The sequence below is a fragment of the Mixophyes fleayi genome, chromosome 8 (genome assembly GCF_038048845.1).
Source record: "Mixophyes fleayi isolate aMixFle1 chromosome 8, aMixFle1.hap1, whole genome shotgun sequence".
NCBI classification, from domain to species: domain Eukaryota; kingdom Metazoa; phylum Chordata; class Amphibia; order Anura; family Limnodynastidae; genus Mixophyes; species Mixophyes fleayi.
Window position 1 is genome coordinate 41,798,810 of NC_134409.1, and position 14,320 is coordinate 41,813,129.

The window sequence follows — 14,320 nt, forward strand, 5'->3', positions numbered from 1 at the left end:
AATTGAACCACATCTCAAAACCAAGCTCTAATGGCCTTCTGCAATGCCATCTCATCTCTGTGCAACAATTTAGTTTCCAATACAGAAAAAGAGCTTGATTTCATAACTTATTTATTGTAGAAAGTACCTCGGCGCTAGAGCAGTGGAATGTAAAATAGTGTTTAATGGTACACAACAAAAAAACGTGGTCTAGCCAGACCCAAACAACAAGTGACAATCAGGGAAAATACATATGATCACGTGGTGAACGAAGTCACAATATGCACGATAACAATGAATAGCATAAGTGTCCATAATATCAATAACATTCCCTGATGAAGCCCGCCCAGTGCGGGGGAAACGCGTTGGATTGTTCTACACATCACTGCTGTGACCAGCCCAACTTTCGGCAATTATTGGTCCCACACTAGAACTGAGATCTGAGTTCCTTGTCCGCTAAAACCACACTGAGCATTTTTGTGCATTTGCAGCGCTGCAATACACGGTACGAGTGTATATCCACAATAAACAGCTGGGACGCCAGCGATGCTCTGCGCATGCGCGCACCTAAGGAATCCAGTCTATCAGCACTTTACCGTTCACACACATATCGGAGAGGACCTCTCTGTACCAACAGGAGACATCAGGAGCTGATCGCTTCACCGCAAATGTAAGTCCACAGTCTTTTCACATCTGTGAATCCAGCCGACTGAGCTGTTTACCGAAACGGATATTATTTACTTATTGTGGGAATACAAACCGTATACTACATTTGCATTTATTACAGGATTTATCTGCAGCCAGTGGAGGATTTTCTTCCAGAGGAGGACATGCAAATCCTCCAGGACTATCCGGCTGTTTACACCGGTTATTGATATTATGGACACTTATGCTATTCATTGTTATCGTGCATATTGTGTCTCCGTTCACCACGTGATCATATGTATTTTCCCTGATTGTCACTTGTTGTATGGGTCTGGCTAGACCATGTTTTTTTGTTGTGTACCATTAAACACTATTTTACATTCCACTGCTCTAGCGCCGAGGTACTTTCTACAATATCCTATTTGTCTAGGGATAGGGGTTCCCTACTTCCCTCTGGCTGCTCTTATACCACTGTGTTGCCCTATACTTCCACTTATTACCATAACTTATTTATGTCTACATTCAAAATATTCCGGGGTTTGTGCTTGAGAAAGTTTTGTGAAACAAAGGAAAAAATCTAGAACTGTCATGTACAGAAACATGTTGTAGCTGGACCAACAGGGAGGACCTTCTCTATTTGTTCTGTGACGTAAAATCACTCAACATTTTTAAAAAGGTATTTCTATAAAAGAGCAATATTGCATCATATATCAGTAAATCAAAAATGTACTTTATGAGGAAAACCTAAGAGGTCCCCTCTTCTACAGATCTAGAGAGGTAAACAGACCATCTCAAAGCATATCTTTATAAATTAAATGCAAGAAAAAAAAAAAAAAAAAAGAATCAAAATATTATAGCACTCCACATTGCATTACTACACCTGGACTAATGAAGTAATTAGACAATATTTTATAGCTAAGCATAAACTTATTTTGTTTGTTTACTTGTGAAAGAAATACATTTGGGAGTTAATCATTAATTACACCAGCTTGCTCTACAGTTTACAGCTATTTCATCTACATCTTAATCCCTGCAGCATAGCCCAGCACATTGCACCTCTACGGAATAATCCCTTTCTGTGATTTGCTAAATGTAACAGCTTGTGTGTCATTGTCCACAGTCCCTGAAAGCTTGGTGCACTCAAGATGACCAGCAGATGTCCCAGCTTTGGCCGTGGACCTTGCTAAATAGAACGAATGGTGAGAGTACCAGGGAGGGATCCTCACCAAATAACTATTATTGAGAAGGTAGTGAATTTTGTGCAGGTCTTATTTATAGTGGGGAAAAAAGAAACAACACTATATAATATGAAACCAAACATGTACTTTTATGTAATAAATTAGTAGGAGAAAATTACTAATTGCTACCACGAGGGGGCAGGGGGGTGTTTGAAGCGACACACAAGACAACATGTGGCATAAGAACATCTTGTGGCTTAAGGAGGGGAAAAATACGTCATCTGCATTTTAATTTGGGGGATATAATGGATAATTTAAAATAAAACTTAATGCATATAATAAGTTATGATGGGACAGGCAGTCAACTGTCTTTGAGAGCATAATGTATTCTTTAATTTCTGAAGAAGTATATTTACCTAGCTTGTTAGAGTATACAGAGCAAGCCGTATCAGTGAAATTCCATTAATTCCACCAAGTTTGCCATAACTGCATTCCTGGAACATTAAACAGCAACATGGCAATGTTTGCAGGTTTATTTCAATTACTTAACCATCAAAAGATTGAAAGAATACTACACATAAGGGCTGTTAGGTGCAAGTTCTTTTTAAAAGAAAATGGAAACGTAGATGCAAATATGAAGTTCTGTTCTGCATACTAGATACTCCATGCATTACTGGCTCTCCCACATGGGAAGAGTCAGAACAGGCCTTTATTCACAATTTAATGCTCATAGAGAACATGCATCTGGAATCTGGGACATTCCAATTGTTTACCACAAAGAGAACATGTTGCCAGGTCAGCTATTTAGTCACATTACCACAGGGACAAAGAATGACTTTTTTCCAGTCATCTGTCAAACCATCTACTTACCGAGGCTCTGGCTTCTGCAACTCGGGCTTTTTTCAGTCGGGTCTTTGCAGCATCCAAATCCAGCCTTTTATTTTGCAATAGTTTCCGTTCCTTCTGAGGAAAGTGAAAAATAACATAAAATAAATACATTAAGAAAAAACCCACAAGAGGGCTACATTAATACATCAGTTGCAGAACAACTTGATAAGCAGTGCGAGAAATAAAAGCTGGGGGAAAACTGTTGACAAACAGTTTAAGTCAGTAACTAACTGGCAGCACAGCAATTTGCAAGATCTTTTATTGAAACCTGAGGCACAAAAAAAACACAAAACCTAAAAGGAACAGAATATCAGTGCAGTCCACAAGGCTTTCATAAGGGAAATTGTATTTTTGACAAAGTAGGATTTTGTATATACCCAACTGATGTTTCTAAATGCATTTTTGGGTGTTATATAAACAAATTGTTACTACCTCACTTAATGTTTTAGGATTTCCTAGCAACACTGGTAATATGTGGGAACATATAGAAAGATTTTCACCCTTCAACACAGCTTCTGTCACATTGCTGTGAAAGTCAGTTATATTATATATAAAAGCATTTTACCATTGGTTTATTTAGTCACGGTCGCCTGCGACTCAGAATTTTAGTAAACTAAACAAGCAATGTTCCCTGTCAATGGTTCTGTACTGGTATAACTGCTGAACCATTTATGAAAGCTAGTGCACAGGAAAACGATAGTGCAGCCCGTAGCAACTAATCAATGTTTGCTTTTTATCCAGTGCACCAGTTTTCAGCAACGTCTCCCAATATGTCTCATCATGCTTGGCACCATAGATGATGCACAACACCACCTAGACCAGTGGTTCCCAAACTTTTGCAGTTCGCGGCACCCTTAGCGTCTCCAAATTTTTTCAAGGCACCCCTCCAAAATAATTATTGAGCAGTCCTGTTTTATAAGTAGTTGGGTCAAAAAATTGTAATAAGTATTTAGGTCAGGACAGAAATACTTATTTAGTTGTATGCAAAAATGCTCCCTCTGCATTCAGACATACTGCCCTCTGTCACGCTGTCCCCTCCTCTGCCCCCTCTCACGCTGTGACCCTCACTCACTCGGCCCCGCTGTGACCCTCACTCACTCGGCCCCGCTGTGACCCTCACTCACTCGGCCCCGCTGTGACCCTCACTCACTCGGCCCCGCTGTGACCCTCACTCACTCGGCCCCGCTGTGACCCTCACTCACTCGGCCCCGCTGTGACCCTCACTCACTCGGCCCCGCTGTGACCCTCACTCACTCGGCCCCGCTGTGACCCTCACTCACTCGGCCCCGCTGTGACCCTCACTCACTCGGCCCCGCTGTGACCCTCACTCACTCGGCCCCGCTGTGACCCTCACTCACTCGGCCCCGCTGTGACCCTCACTCACTCGGCCCCGCTGTGACCCTCACTCACTCGGCCCCGCTGTGACCCTCACTCACTCGGCCCCGCTGTGACCCTCAGTCACTCGGCCCCGCTGTGACCCTCAGTCACTCGGCCCCGCTGTGACCCTCACTCACTCGGCCCCGCGGATTCGTAAGTTTCTGTGTTTTTTGTTTTTTTTCCCTCTATGTCTGGCCCGCGGCACCCCAGTGACAGCGCTGCGGCACCCCTGGGAGCCGAGGCGCACAGTTTGGGAACCGCCGACCTAGACAACAGGCAACCCTCTGGGCCTCCACCAGCTTCTTCATGCTTTAATGTCACATCTGTTTTTGATAGTTTGCAATACTTGTTTATCTCACAATAAAATCCCTGCTGATATATTACAGACATGTGTCTGGTTCTTGATATTAAAAGTATCGTTTTAACCTGTCACTGAGATTAAGAGTGATGTGTGGCCCTATTGAAGGATAGAAGGTTAACTATGCGACTCAACTCATCACACTATTAGGAACATTTTAAAGGAAGTAAAAATGCAGGTGGCCCAGCCCAAGGTAGCCCACTATGGCACCAGCCCAGCATGCCCCTGATAAGCCCATATATTTTCATTATTGGCTCATTATGAATCTGTATAAAAGCTTCTAAAAATACCAAGAACTCCATATTAGGTTACTGGAATCCCAGTGTCTTACACTGAACTTTAAATAAACCTGCAAATAATTATGCTTGTAGTGTTAAAGGCGTTGTCCACTTTAGGACAAGCACTCCCCTTTCTAGTTAGCGCTTCATAACATGTAGCGTGGATGGCATTGGCTTCTGTCTATCAAAGTGCCAACTCCACACCTCACCTCCTCAGCTGTTCCAATGCTTCCAGCCAAACCAGTCTCCAAACATTAAATGTTAAGTCATCTAGGGATTTATATACAAAATATAAGGCAACAGTGGGATTCAAATACGCACATCTGGCACAAATCCTCCTCACATGTCCTCTTTCTCTCCTGCTCCTTCTCATGGCTGATTATGATATCTTGCCTAACCCTGGTCCCCATAGAAACCCCATTATCTGCTCACGCTCTCGCTGCACCTCAAACCTTTCCATCCATTCCATATTTCCAATCCCGCCAACCTTATCCACTTATCTCACTACCCGCTGTTCCTTTCTCCTGTGCACTATAGAACGCCAGATCCGTTTGTAACAAACTTAAATCAATCAATGATCTATTAATTTCTAAATCCCTCAAACTCCTTGTCATTACAGAAACTTGTCCTACCTCCTCTGACACTACATTCCCTGTAGCTCTCTCCTATGGGGGGACTTTTCCTCATCCACATTCCCAGACCAGGACACAGACAAGGGGGTGGAGTAAGCATTCTACTTCCTCCGAGCTGTACCTTCCACGTCATACCCTCTGAACTCTCCATCTCATTCTCTTCCTTTAAAATCCACACTATCCGTCTATTTTGTCCTCTTCACCTTCGTCTTGCTGTCATTTATTTTTACTCTCCCTCGTATACTATCTTGTATAACCAACTGTCTTTCTGCTATCTCCACATGGATGTCCCAACACTACCTAAAACTCAACATGTCCAAAACAGAGCTCATTATCTTCCCCCCTGCCAGAGTCACCACCTGCCTTCAAATCTCCCTCACTGTCAATAACACCACAATTTCTTCAGTCTCCCAAGCCCGCTGCCTTGATGTCACTTGACTCAGCCCTCTGCTTTATTCCTCACATCCAAATGCTCTCCCAGTCCTGTTGACCCCACCTTAAAAACATGAAAAATGCCTTTTTCTTACTCTACATGCTACCAAAACTCTTATCCATTCTCTCATCATCTCCCATCTTGACTATTATAACCTCTTGCTATCTGGCATTCCTGACACCCATATATCCACACTTCAATTCATCCTAAATGTTGCTGCAAGACTGATCTTACTCGCTCACCACTCCACATCTGCTGCACCACTTCCCTACACTTGCTGCCTATGTCCTTCAGAATCAAATTCAAATTACTCACCCTTACCTACAAAGCCCAACACCACCACCCCTAGATACATCTCAAATCTCATATCAAAATACTCTCCCTCTAGCCCTCTTAGATCTACCTCTGACCTGCGCCTTGTCTAGTCTCTGATAACCACCTTTCACTCCCGCCTTCAAGACTTCCCCACTTATGGAATTCCAAACCACGCTCAGACATTCCCACAGCCTTCAAATCTTTAGATGCTATTTGAAAACCCATCTCCTTTTTAGAGGTGACCTTATCCTCGATAACTCTATTCACACTAATGCACCTATCCCAATCTCCACTCTGAGCCACACTTGCTCCTCTTGTTTCAGCTGTGCCCTCTTCCCCTTAGAATGTAAACTCTCTAATGAGCAGGGTCCTTCAAACCCTTTGCTTTCATGTCTCCATTCATTTTGTCTGCCTTGTCTGTTCTTGTTTTACGTATGTCCTTGTCTTCCCTACTGTACGGCGCTGCGGAGCACTGTGGCGCCTTGCAAATCTACGGTAATAATAAAGAGTGCTTCCATTCAACATTTGAAACGTTCTTGTTGATGCAATTGTCCAATTTTATCTCCAAAACACACAACTTTGGCAGTGTACAGATATTTATGAAAACCAGAAGGAAGAAAACTGAATACAAAAATCCAAATGTTGCAATACTTAAGAATCTAAAATACACTTCAAAAAAGGCAATGTCAGTAAGTTATGGAAATTCCACATAAAACCGAGAGTTAGTTCTTTTCAAGGAATTCACCAGGACAGCACAACAGATAGATGATCCATACTACCCAAGGAGCAGGAGTACAAGCAGTTCAAGATCATCTACCTTCCAACAACATGGATACCACAAATATTGCTGACAATGTATTTATTAACTCAGTTTTCAGTACATGAGAAGAACACAAAAATGAATGATCTCAGGGAGGTAGTACAGCCTATAAAACATTGACAGAATGCCACAGCTTCTTTAGATAACACGTCTATTCGTGAATATGAACATAAGAATTCTGGCCTAGATAGCAACCCAGCAAACCTGCTGAACCATTTTCCCTGCGTAGAATAGAATGGCATCTGCTCCTTTTCTAGGAACCTTCTTTTGTAGGCTTCTAGAAAAGCCGGTCATATCCATCACGCAATGTAAGTTTTAAAGCAGCTTTACCTTTGTATTTTCTATGAATAAGAGAATCAACATGCTGTCACCTGTTCTCAATATTCAAACTCGGGTCACCTTTAAATACTGCATTACGCTACTTTGATGTTAGCATATTTAAAATATATGGATATATTAAGAGTTGGGGGGATCATGTGTTAGCTCAGTTCTAATTTGAAGTGTAAACATAAAGCTTTCCAATATTTGCGAGACACATGAAAAAGCAGACAGCATTTTCCATTCATGCAAAAAACTAGCATTAAAAAAACCCCCATTTAAACCACGTGCATTGCAACATGGTTTGTCCAGGAGAAAACTAGCGCCTTTTTATTTTGCTCCTAACTCCTAAATGAGGCTCTAAGTTGCCGATGGTTTCAGGGACAGCATTCCAGATGATAGCAGCAGCATGAGAGGTTCAAGTAAGAGGTGATTGGAGAGAAGAGAATTAGCAGTGTGGGGAATTTTAATGGAAGGAGCAGGGTCTCCCAGCAAGGACCGTCAGAACATGGTAAGTAGGCGGGGAGAGGGGGCGCCAAGCCTAGGAGAAGCTCCCCCGCCTGCCATCACACGCTCGTTCGCCAGCCCAGAAAAAAAAATAAATATATATACCTGATCACACCCTCCTCCCTGCTCCTTTTACACTGACTGCCGTTTTCAGTGAGCAGCGCAGAGAGGAGCCACGACTCACGAGAAAGAAAGACAGAAGAGAAGAAAACAGAAGAGAAGGTAATAAAAGGCAAGTAAAGGAAAGGAGGCACCATGACAGTGTTATAAAGGGGAAACAGGTGAAGGGAGCAAAATCAGCATGATTGAGGGTACAGTGTGATCATAAGGGCCACAGTGTGATAATGATAGCACTATGGTACAGTGTGATGGAGGGGTCACAACTAAACTAATCACATGTAGCCCTGCACTCTGCCATGCGACAGGAAAAGATTATCTGACTCCAATTTGCCTCAAAACTAATGGGAGTACCTGGTTTACAAACATGGTAATGTGACATTAACCTAACGTTCATACTGCCTGCAAAATGCGGGTAAGGAGAGGATAGACTCTGGGTCTGGTGTAGTTATATGCAGGGCACCCCTAGAATAGTCCCCATAACTTGACCAAAGTTATAAAAAGTTGTTTAAAGTTATACTTAATCTTGCTTTCTAGGTGAGTGAAAGACATTTGAAAAATCTCCAGCTCTTAAAACATCCAGTATAAAAAAAACATTATCTTTACTACACAAAGTAATAGTCGTCTGTTCCCCTCGTTACTCACAGATATCGTTTTGTAGTCTCCTTCGATAAAGTTCCTCAAGGGAGTGAGAAAGTTAATTGCTCCAGTCTGTATGAGTTCCCGGTGAGCTCCTCCTATTCGCCTCTGTGTTTCCCCACATTTAATGAGGGCATTTCCTGGAAAACAAATATAAAATAATTGTCCTTCAAAAAAAACTGCAATAAAATAAAAACTAACATCATGTTAATTCCACTGCTTGGAGATCCATCAACATTTGTTTGATGGTAGAAAACTGTATGGAACACATCAAACATCAAAGAACCTTTTTAGATTATGAAAGTGTGTGTTCTGCCTTCTGGTTTAATTCAATTAAACAGTAGCTTGAGTGGAAGAAAGCCTCCACTCTGTGGTTCTCGTAGAGACAGGGAACACAAAAATAGTCTTCAATTAACTCCCAACTCCACACTAGTAATAGGAGTAGGTTCCTCGCCTACAACCCTCACTCTTACCTTGGTACTACAGCTTAAAAGCGGGTAAAGCGTAGGGCAAGATAACGAAAAGCAGGTTAAACAGTAGCACTGTTTTGTTCAATAAATGAGAAAGAAAATCATAAGTGACCATACAAGATAACAAGGGATAAAAAAAATAAAAAATGAACACAAATAAAAAGGCATTATGTAGCAGCTTAAACGACTGCGTATAGCTGGTGGGGTCTTGATTTACTATGGGCTCTGTCTCTCCCACACATTTGTCTATTTGGATAGTTATATTGATGCTAGAATTCGATATCTATTTTATTTGCTCATATTGTTTGTGCACATGCAAATTCAAAACGGTTTCTTTTTATTTATTCTTTTTGATATAAGAGTCTGGACCAGGATTTAGCTTGGGGTATTTTCTTTTGATCTAGTCTTCATACCAGAGTGCAATTTTATCAACAGAAAACGATAAGGTAGCTCCAGTGCAACTACAGAGATTTCTAGCTTGGAGAGCGATACAATCTCATTATTAATGGAGTCCAGCTTAGTTACCGTATTTTTCGCTCCATAAGACGCACCTAGTTTTTAGAGGAGGACAACAGGGGAAAAAAAATATTTTGAACCAAATCTCAAAGCCAGATGTGGAAGCTGGTAATCGGACTTACCCTTTGATAGAGCAGGACTACAGCTAGGCTGCAATAGTCTTCCGTATACCTGGTTCGCTCCCGTATGTGTAAGGCTTGTAGCCGTGGGGACGCTCAAGCGTCCTGCTGCCGGGCGGATGTCTCGATTCAGTGGCAAGTGGTCCTTCTTCAGCTGAATGAGGAGCAGTCGGTGATTCTGTTTGCTATACAGAATGCGGCTGGGATTAACGTCACCTGCTGGATGCACAGATATGACACAGGCCACCAGGGAGAAGCTGGTATTCAGTAAAACCACATGGTCCTTCAGCTGGAATGCCGGATGGAAGGTGGGGAAAGGATAGACCACCTGATACTTGGTATGGAGCATGAAGCTGTGCAGCAGACACAGGCAGCAGAGACGTGGTGCCGCTAAACGAGCGGTTGTGAAGTAATTTTACTTCACAACCGCTCCTCATAAGTAATTTTAATTCACAACCGCTCGTTCAGCGGCACCACGTCCCTGCTGCCTGCGTCTGCTGCACAGCTTCATACCAAGTATCAGGTGGTCTATCCTTTCCCCACCTTCCATCCGGCGTTCCAGCTGAAAAAGGACCATGTGGTTTTACTGAATACCAGCTTCTCCCTGGTGGCCTGTGTCATATCTGTGAATCCAGCAGGTGACGTTAATCCCAGCCGCATTCTGTATAGCAAACATAATCAACATGATGTTCGCACCGACTGCTCCTCATTCAGCTGAAGGACCACTTACCACTGAATCGAGACATCCGCCCGGCAGCAGGACGCTTGAGTGTCCCCACGGCAACCAGGTATTCTCGATAAAGGATCTGTACAAGGCTTTTTTTTTTAGTACTCGCTCCATAAAACGCACACACTTTTTCCCTTACTTTTTTGGGAGGAAAAAGTGCGTTTTATGGAGCGAAAAATACGGTACATTGTTACAGTTGGGGAAGGTGTGTAGAGCTGTGGTTAACTGATTAGGTGCTGCATTCACTACACTTCACCAAATGCAGTGTTAAATATTCCCCTGAGGCTGAAGTGTTTCAGTACGGAATCCGCACAGTAGTCTAGAAGGTGCTCTACTGCAAGAGAGGGGAGGGTGAACTCGTATGTGACTTGTCCTGAAGAGCTCATCCACTTTAATATCATATTAAAGTGCATCACATTCTCTTGATGGACAAGCAGTGATTTGGATAGTTGCTGCTCCTCATAAGAAATAACCTCCTTAGAATGATAAAAGTAGAGAATATAATTAGCTAAAGAGAACAATGAGGCGTTTGCTAATGAATTTGCATCACACCTGACAATCTTAGCATGTGTTGTGTGGGCCTATGCTCGTCCCTCCAGCTGTGCAACCTTCAGCTAATGCCATAATAGATACTCACCGTATGCTGCTCCTGGACCAAACTCATTCCCTGCATCAATCATATACTGGGCCAGCTGCTCCTGATTATTCAAGCGACTTGGAGCTTTCCTGTCAAGCTTCTCATACACAAACTCTTCTATCCTGGCATCTTACAGAACAAAGAGAGGAGAACGGTAATCAGTGTCACAAGATGGAGCCTAGAGACCATTTTAATATGAAATTCTAAGACTGGATATTGGTGTAAATGCTTACGCACAGAAATGTAATTAACCAGTTTTCTGCCAATTACTGTTTAAAGGGGAGTTATGCCTTAGGCTTAATTAACATTACATGAAGCATGCAGTGATTTCAACATCAGAAAGAACTAGTATCTTATGATATTTATTACTACTAGGAAACAGGAAACGGATCACATTTTTTTTGGACAACTTTAGCTGCATTGTACACAAAGGAACAAGTGTAAGCAAATTACCAGATTATAAACTTTTCAACCGAAAATGTAAAGTGACCAGTGCCATCTTTTATTTTAATTACAACAAAGTCTTCTGACATGTGATATTATATGATATTGACAGTACCAGCAGAGATAGAACAGAGATAGATGAACACTAAATGGCATGGGACAAAATGAACTATAGTCATTGGTCCCATGCATACATAGGTGCATTCTAGACACTGGGCAAAATCTTAAAAAAGTAAATAAAAATATATAGATAAAATGACAAAGCTCAGGCACCACTAACCATTTTTTTTAGAAGTAATGCACATATTAGATGGAATTGTTGTAGTCTTGTGCAAGATTGCATTTTCCATCACACCACGTTATTATTTCAAATGTCAGCAAAGTGATTGCTGTTATTTTCAATTTGAAGTATTTCATTTTAAAAGTTACAAAATCAGCAAACAAAAAACACCCACAAAACAAACAAACGTTATCAATTATATGTAAAAAATAGCAAAGAAATTTATAATCATAGTTAGCGTTGTTAAAAAATAATATTAATAGAAAAAGACACAGGTCCAGCAAGTTCAATTTGTCATCAAATCTAATTACATTAATTCAGAGGAAGGCAAAACAAAACTGGCAAGTTAGCCTTTAAGGGGGGAGGGGTGGATTCCTCAGGATCCCCAAAATTGCAGTAGAATAAAATCTCTGAAATCAACTAATATATCAATATCCTCTACTAATTATAGCTGCAGGCACCATTTCTTGTAAGAAGGGCATCCAATTCACTTTTGCATTCTGTTACTAATTTTGCCATTATAAACCTCATGTGGTAATGAATTTAACAGTTTAACCACCCTTACGGTAAAGAACCCTTTCCTATGCGCTTGGTCAAACAGTCTTTCTTCCATTTGCTATTGCTGGTCTGTGCTCTGTATGGCCCTTATACATAGATTAGGTCACCTTTAAGACACCTAGGGGTATATTTACTAAACTGCGAGTTTGAAAAAGTGGAGATGTGGCCTATAGCAACCAATCAGATTCTAGCTTTCATTTATTTAGTGCATTCTACAAAATGACAGCTAGAATCTCATTGGTTGCTATAGGCAACATCTCCACTTTTTCAAACCCGCAGTTTAGTAAATATACCCCCTAGACTTCGATATTTTTTTTTAATCTCTTTATAATTTAATCCATCCATTCCCTTTATTAATAATGCTGCCAGCCACAGAATTTGCTCAAGTTCTCCTATGTGTTTTTTAGTTAGCTGCCTAAAACTGTACCCTATATTGAAGATGTGGTCTAACAAGCAAGTTATACAATGGCAGTATTATGTTTACATTATTTGCATTTAATCCCCCTTGTTATGCATCCAAGTGTTTTAATCGCTTTTGTTGCTACTATTCCTAATCATTTTCCACCTCAATGTTTTCCAATTAGATTGTATTTAATGTGTAATTACCAAAGTTATTGACACAGCATAGGTGCATAACTCAACATTTACATTACATTTCATAACATAGTTTGCCATTTTGACTAGATCCTTCTGTAGCAAGTTTATAGCCTGCGTTGTGTTAATAGCCCCACATAGCTTAGTGTCAGCAGCAAATATGGATGCCTTACTTTCTAGAACATGTACAAAGTCACTCATAAAAAGATTGACAAGGACAGGTCCCAATACCGATCCATGTGGGCCACCACTAAAAACGTCAGCCCAGTCTGAATGTTTGGTTTATAACTTCATTTTATCTTCAATCTTTCAAACAGTTATCTACAATGGGACAGGGACTGATGTGAATGAGTTCTCTTGTACAGCGCTGCGGAATTAGTGGCGCTATATAAATAAATGATGATGATGATGATCCACCCAGTGCCTTTGAAACATTGCATTTCTGTCAACAGTACCGAATGCCTTAGTAAAATTCATATATATATATCACACGAAATGCAATACAAAGATCCAGCTTGAAACTTACCTCCTAATAAAACTAATCATATTTGTTAGGCATGACCGGTCCTTCAAGAAACCATGCTGAAACAGTTATGAAATTATGTTTAACAATGTTTTTCAGAATCTCCCCCCTCAGAATGTCTTCTAAAAAGTTTACCCCCAATAAGAAGTCAGGCTCACAGGTCTATAATTTCTTGGTCAGGAGGTTGATCCTTTCTACAGATCGCTACCACATCTGCTTTCCACCAATCTCGTAGCACTAACCAGGTTATGAAGCAGTTCATAAATATAAGAGATAGCCGTTGTCCAATTACTGAAGTTCGTTCCTTTAGCACTTGCAGGTGGATACCATATGGGCCAGGTGCTTTATCAGTGTTGGAAACAAGTAACATTAAATTAAGTGCATATGCTATTGCTAAAAAGTTCCTGATATATTTTCCTCCTTTGCAAATATAGATAGAAAAATAAAAAGTAAAAGTAAAACATTTAAAATATTCTAAAACAAAACCCCTATATTTAGACAGGTCCGCTTTCTATTTATCGTCTGCAATAATTTTCAGATTTTAAGTTTTATTTTTCTTGCTGTTTATGTACTTGAGAAACCTTTTGGAATAGGCCTCTTTAGCCATCCACTTTTTACTCTTACTTTCACCAAGTAATTTACTTCTTTAATTTGTAATTCCCTATTTCATTTTCAGTTCTAAAAAATTAAATACTTTTTCCCTTGTTACCTCAAATACTGTCCCATTTATCCACACAGATTGACTTTTAAAATGTCGTTGCCATACAGTATGTAATTCCAACAGTATTTATTTTAAATATTAAAAAAATCCCATTTGGTCCCTGAGCATTTATTTAATGGTGCACTTTCCCAGTTTATAAGCTTCAATGCTTCTCTGTACGGATTAAACTATGGCCTTATAAAATTCATAGCCTTTGCAGTTCCCTTATAAAACATTTTATTGAAATTAAGGTTAAATGTTACCATTG

General features: G+C 40.7%; 1 protein-coding gene across 4 annotated transcripts in view; it reads right to left on the reverse strand.

The window, feature by feature from the left end:
- SH3GLB1 (SH3 domain containing GRB2 like, endophilin B1) overlaps positions 1-14,320 on the reverse strand; it is a 44,224-nt gene that overhangs the window by 17,198 nt on the left and 12,706 nt on the right. For 3 of the 4 annotated variants that reach the window (XM_075182427.1, XM_075182429.1, XM_075182430.1), the window contains exons 3-5: positions 10,954-11,082; positions 8,491-8,624; positions 2,673-2,765 (exon numbers count right to left, since the gene is read on the reverse strand). In XM_075182427.1, the coding sequence (XP_075038528.1) occupies positions 2,673-2,765; positions 8,491-8,624; positions 10,954-11,082 (356 nt within the window). The remainder of the gene's footprint in view (positions 1-2,672; positions 2,766-8,490; positions 8,625-10,953; positions 11,083-14,320) is intronic. The other variant, XM_075182428.1, reaches the window with a different exon arrangement.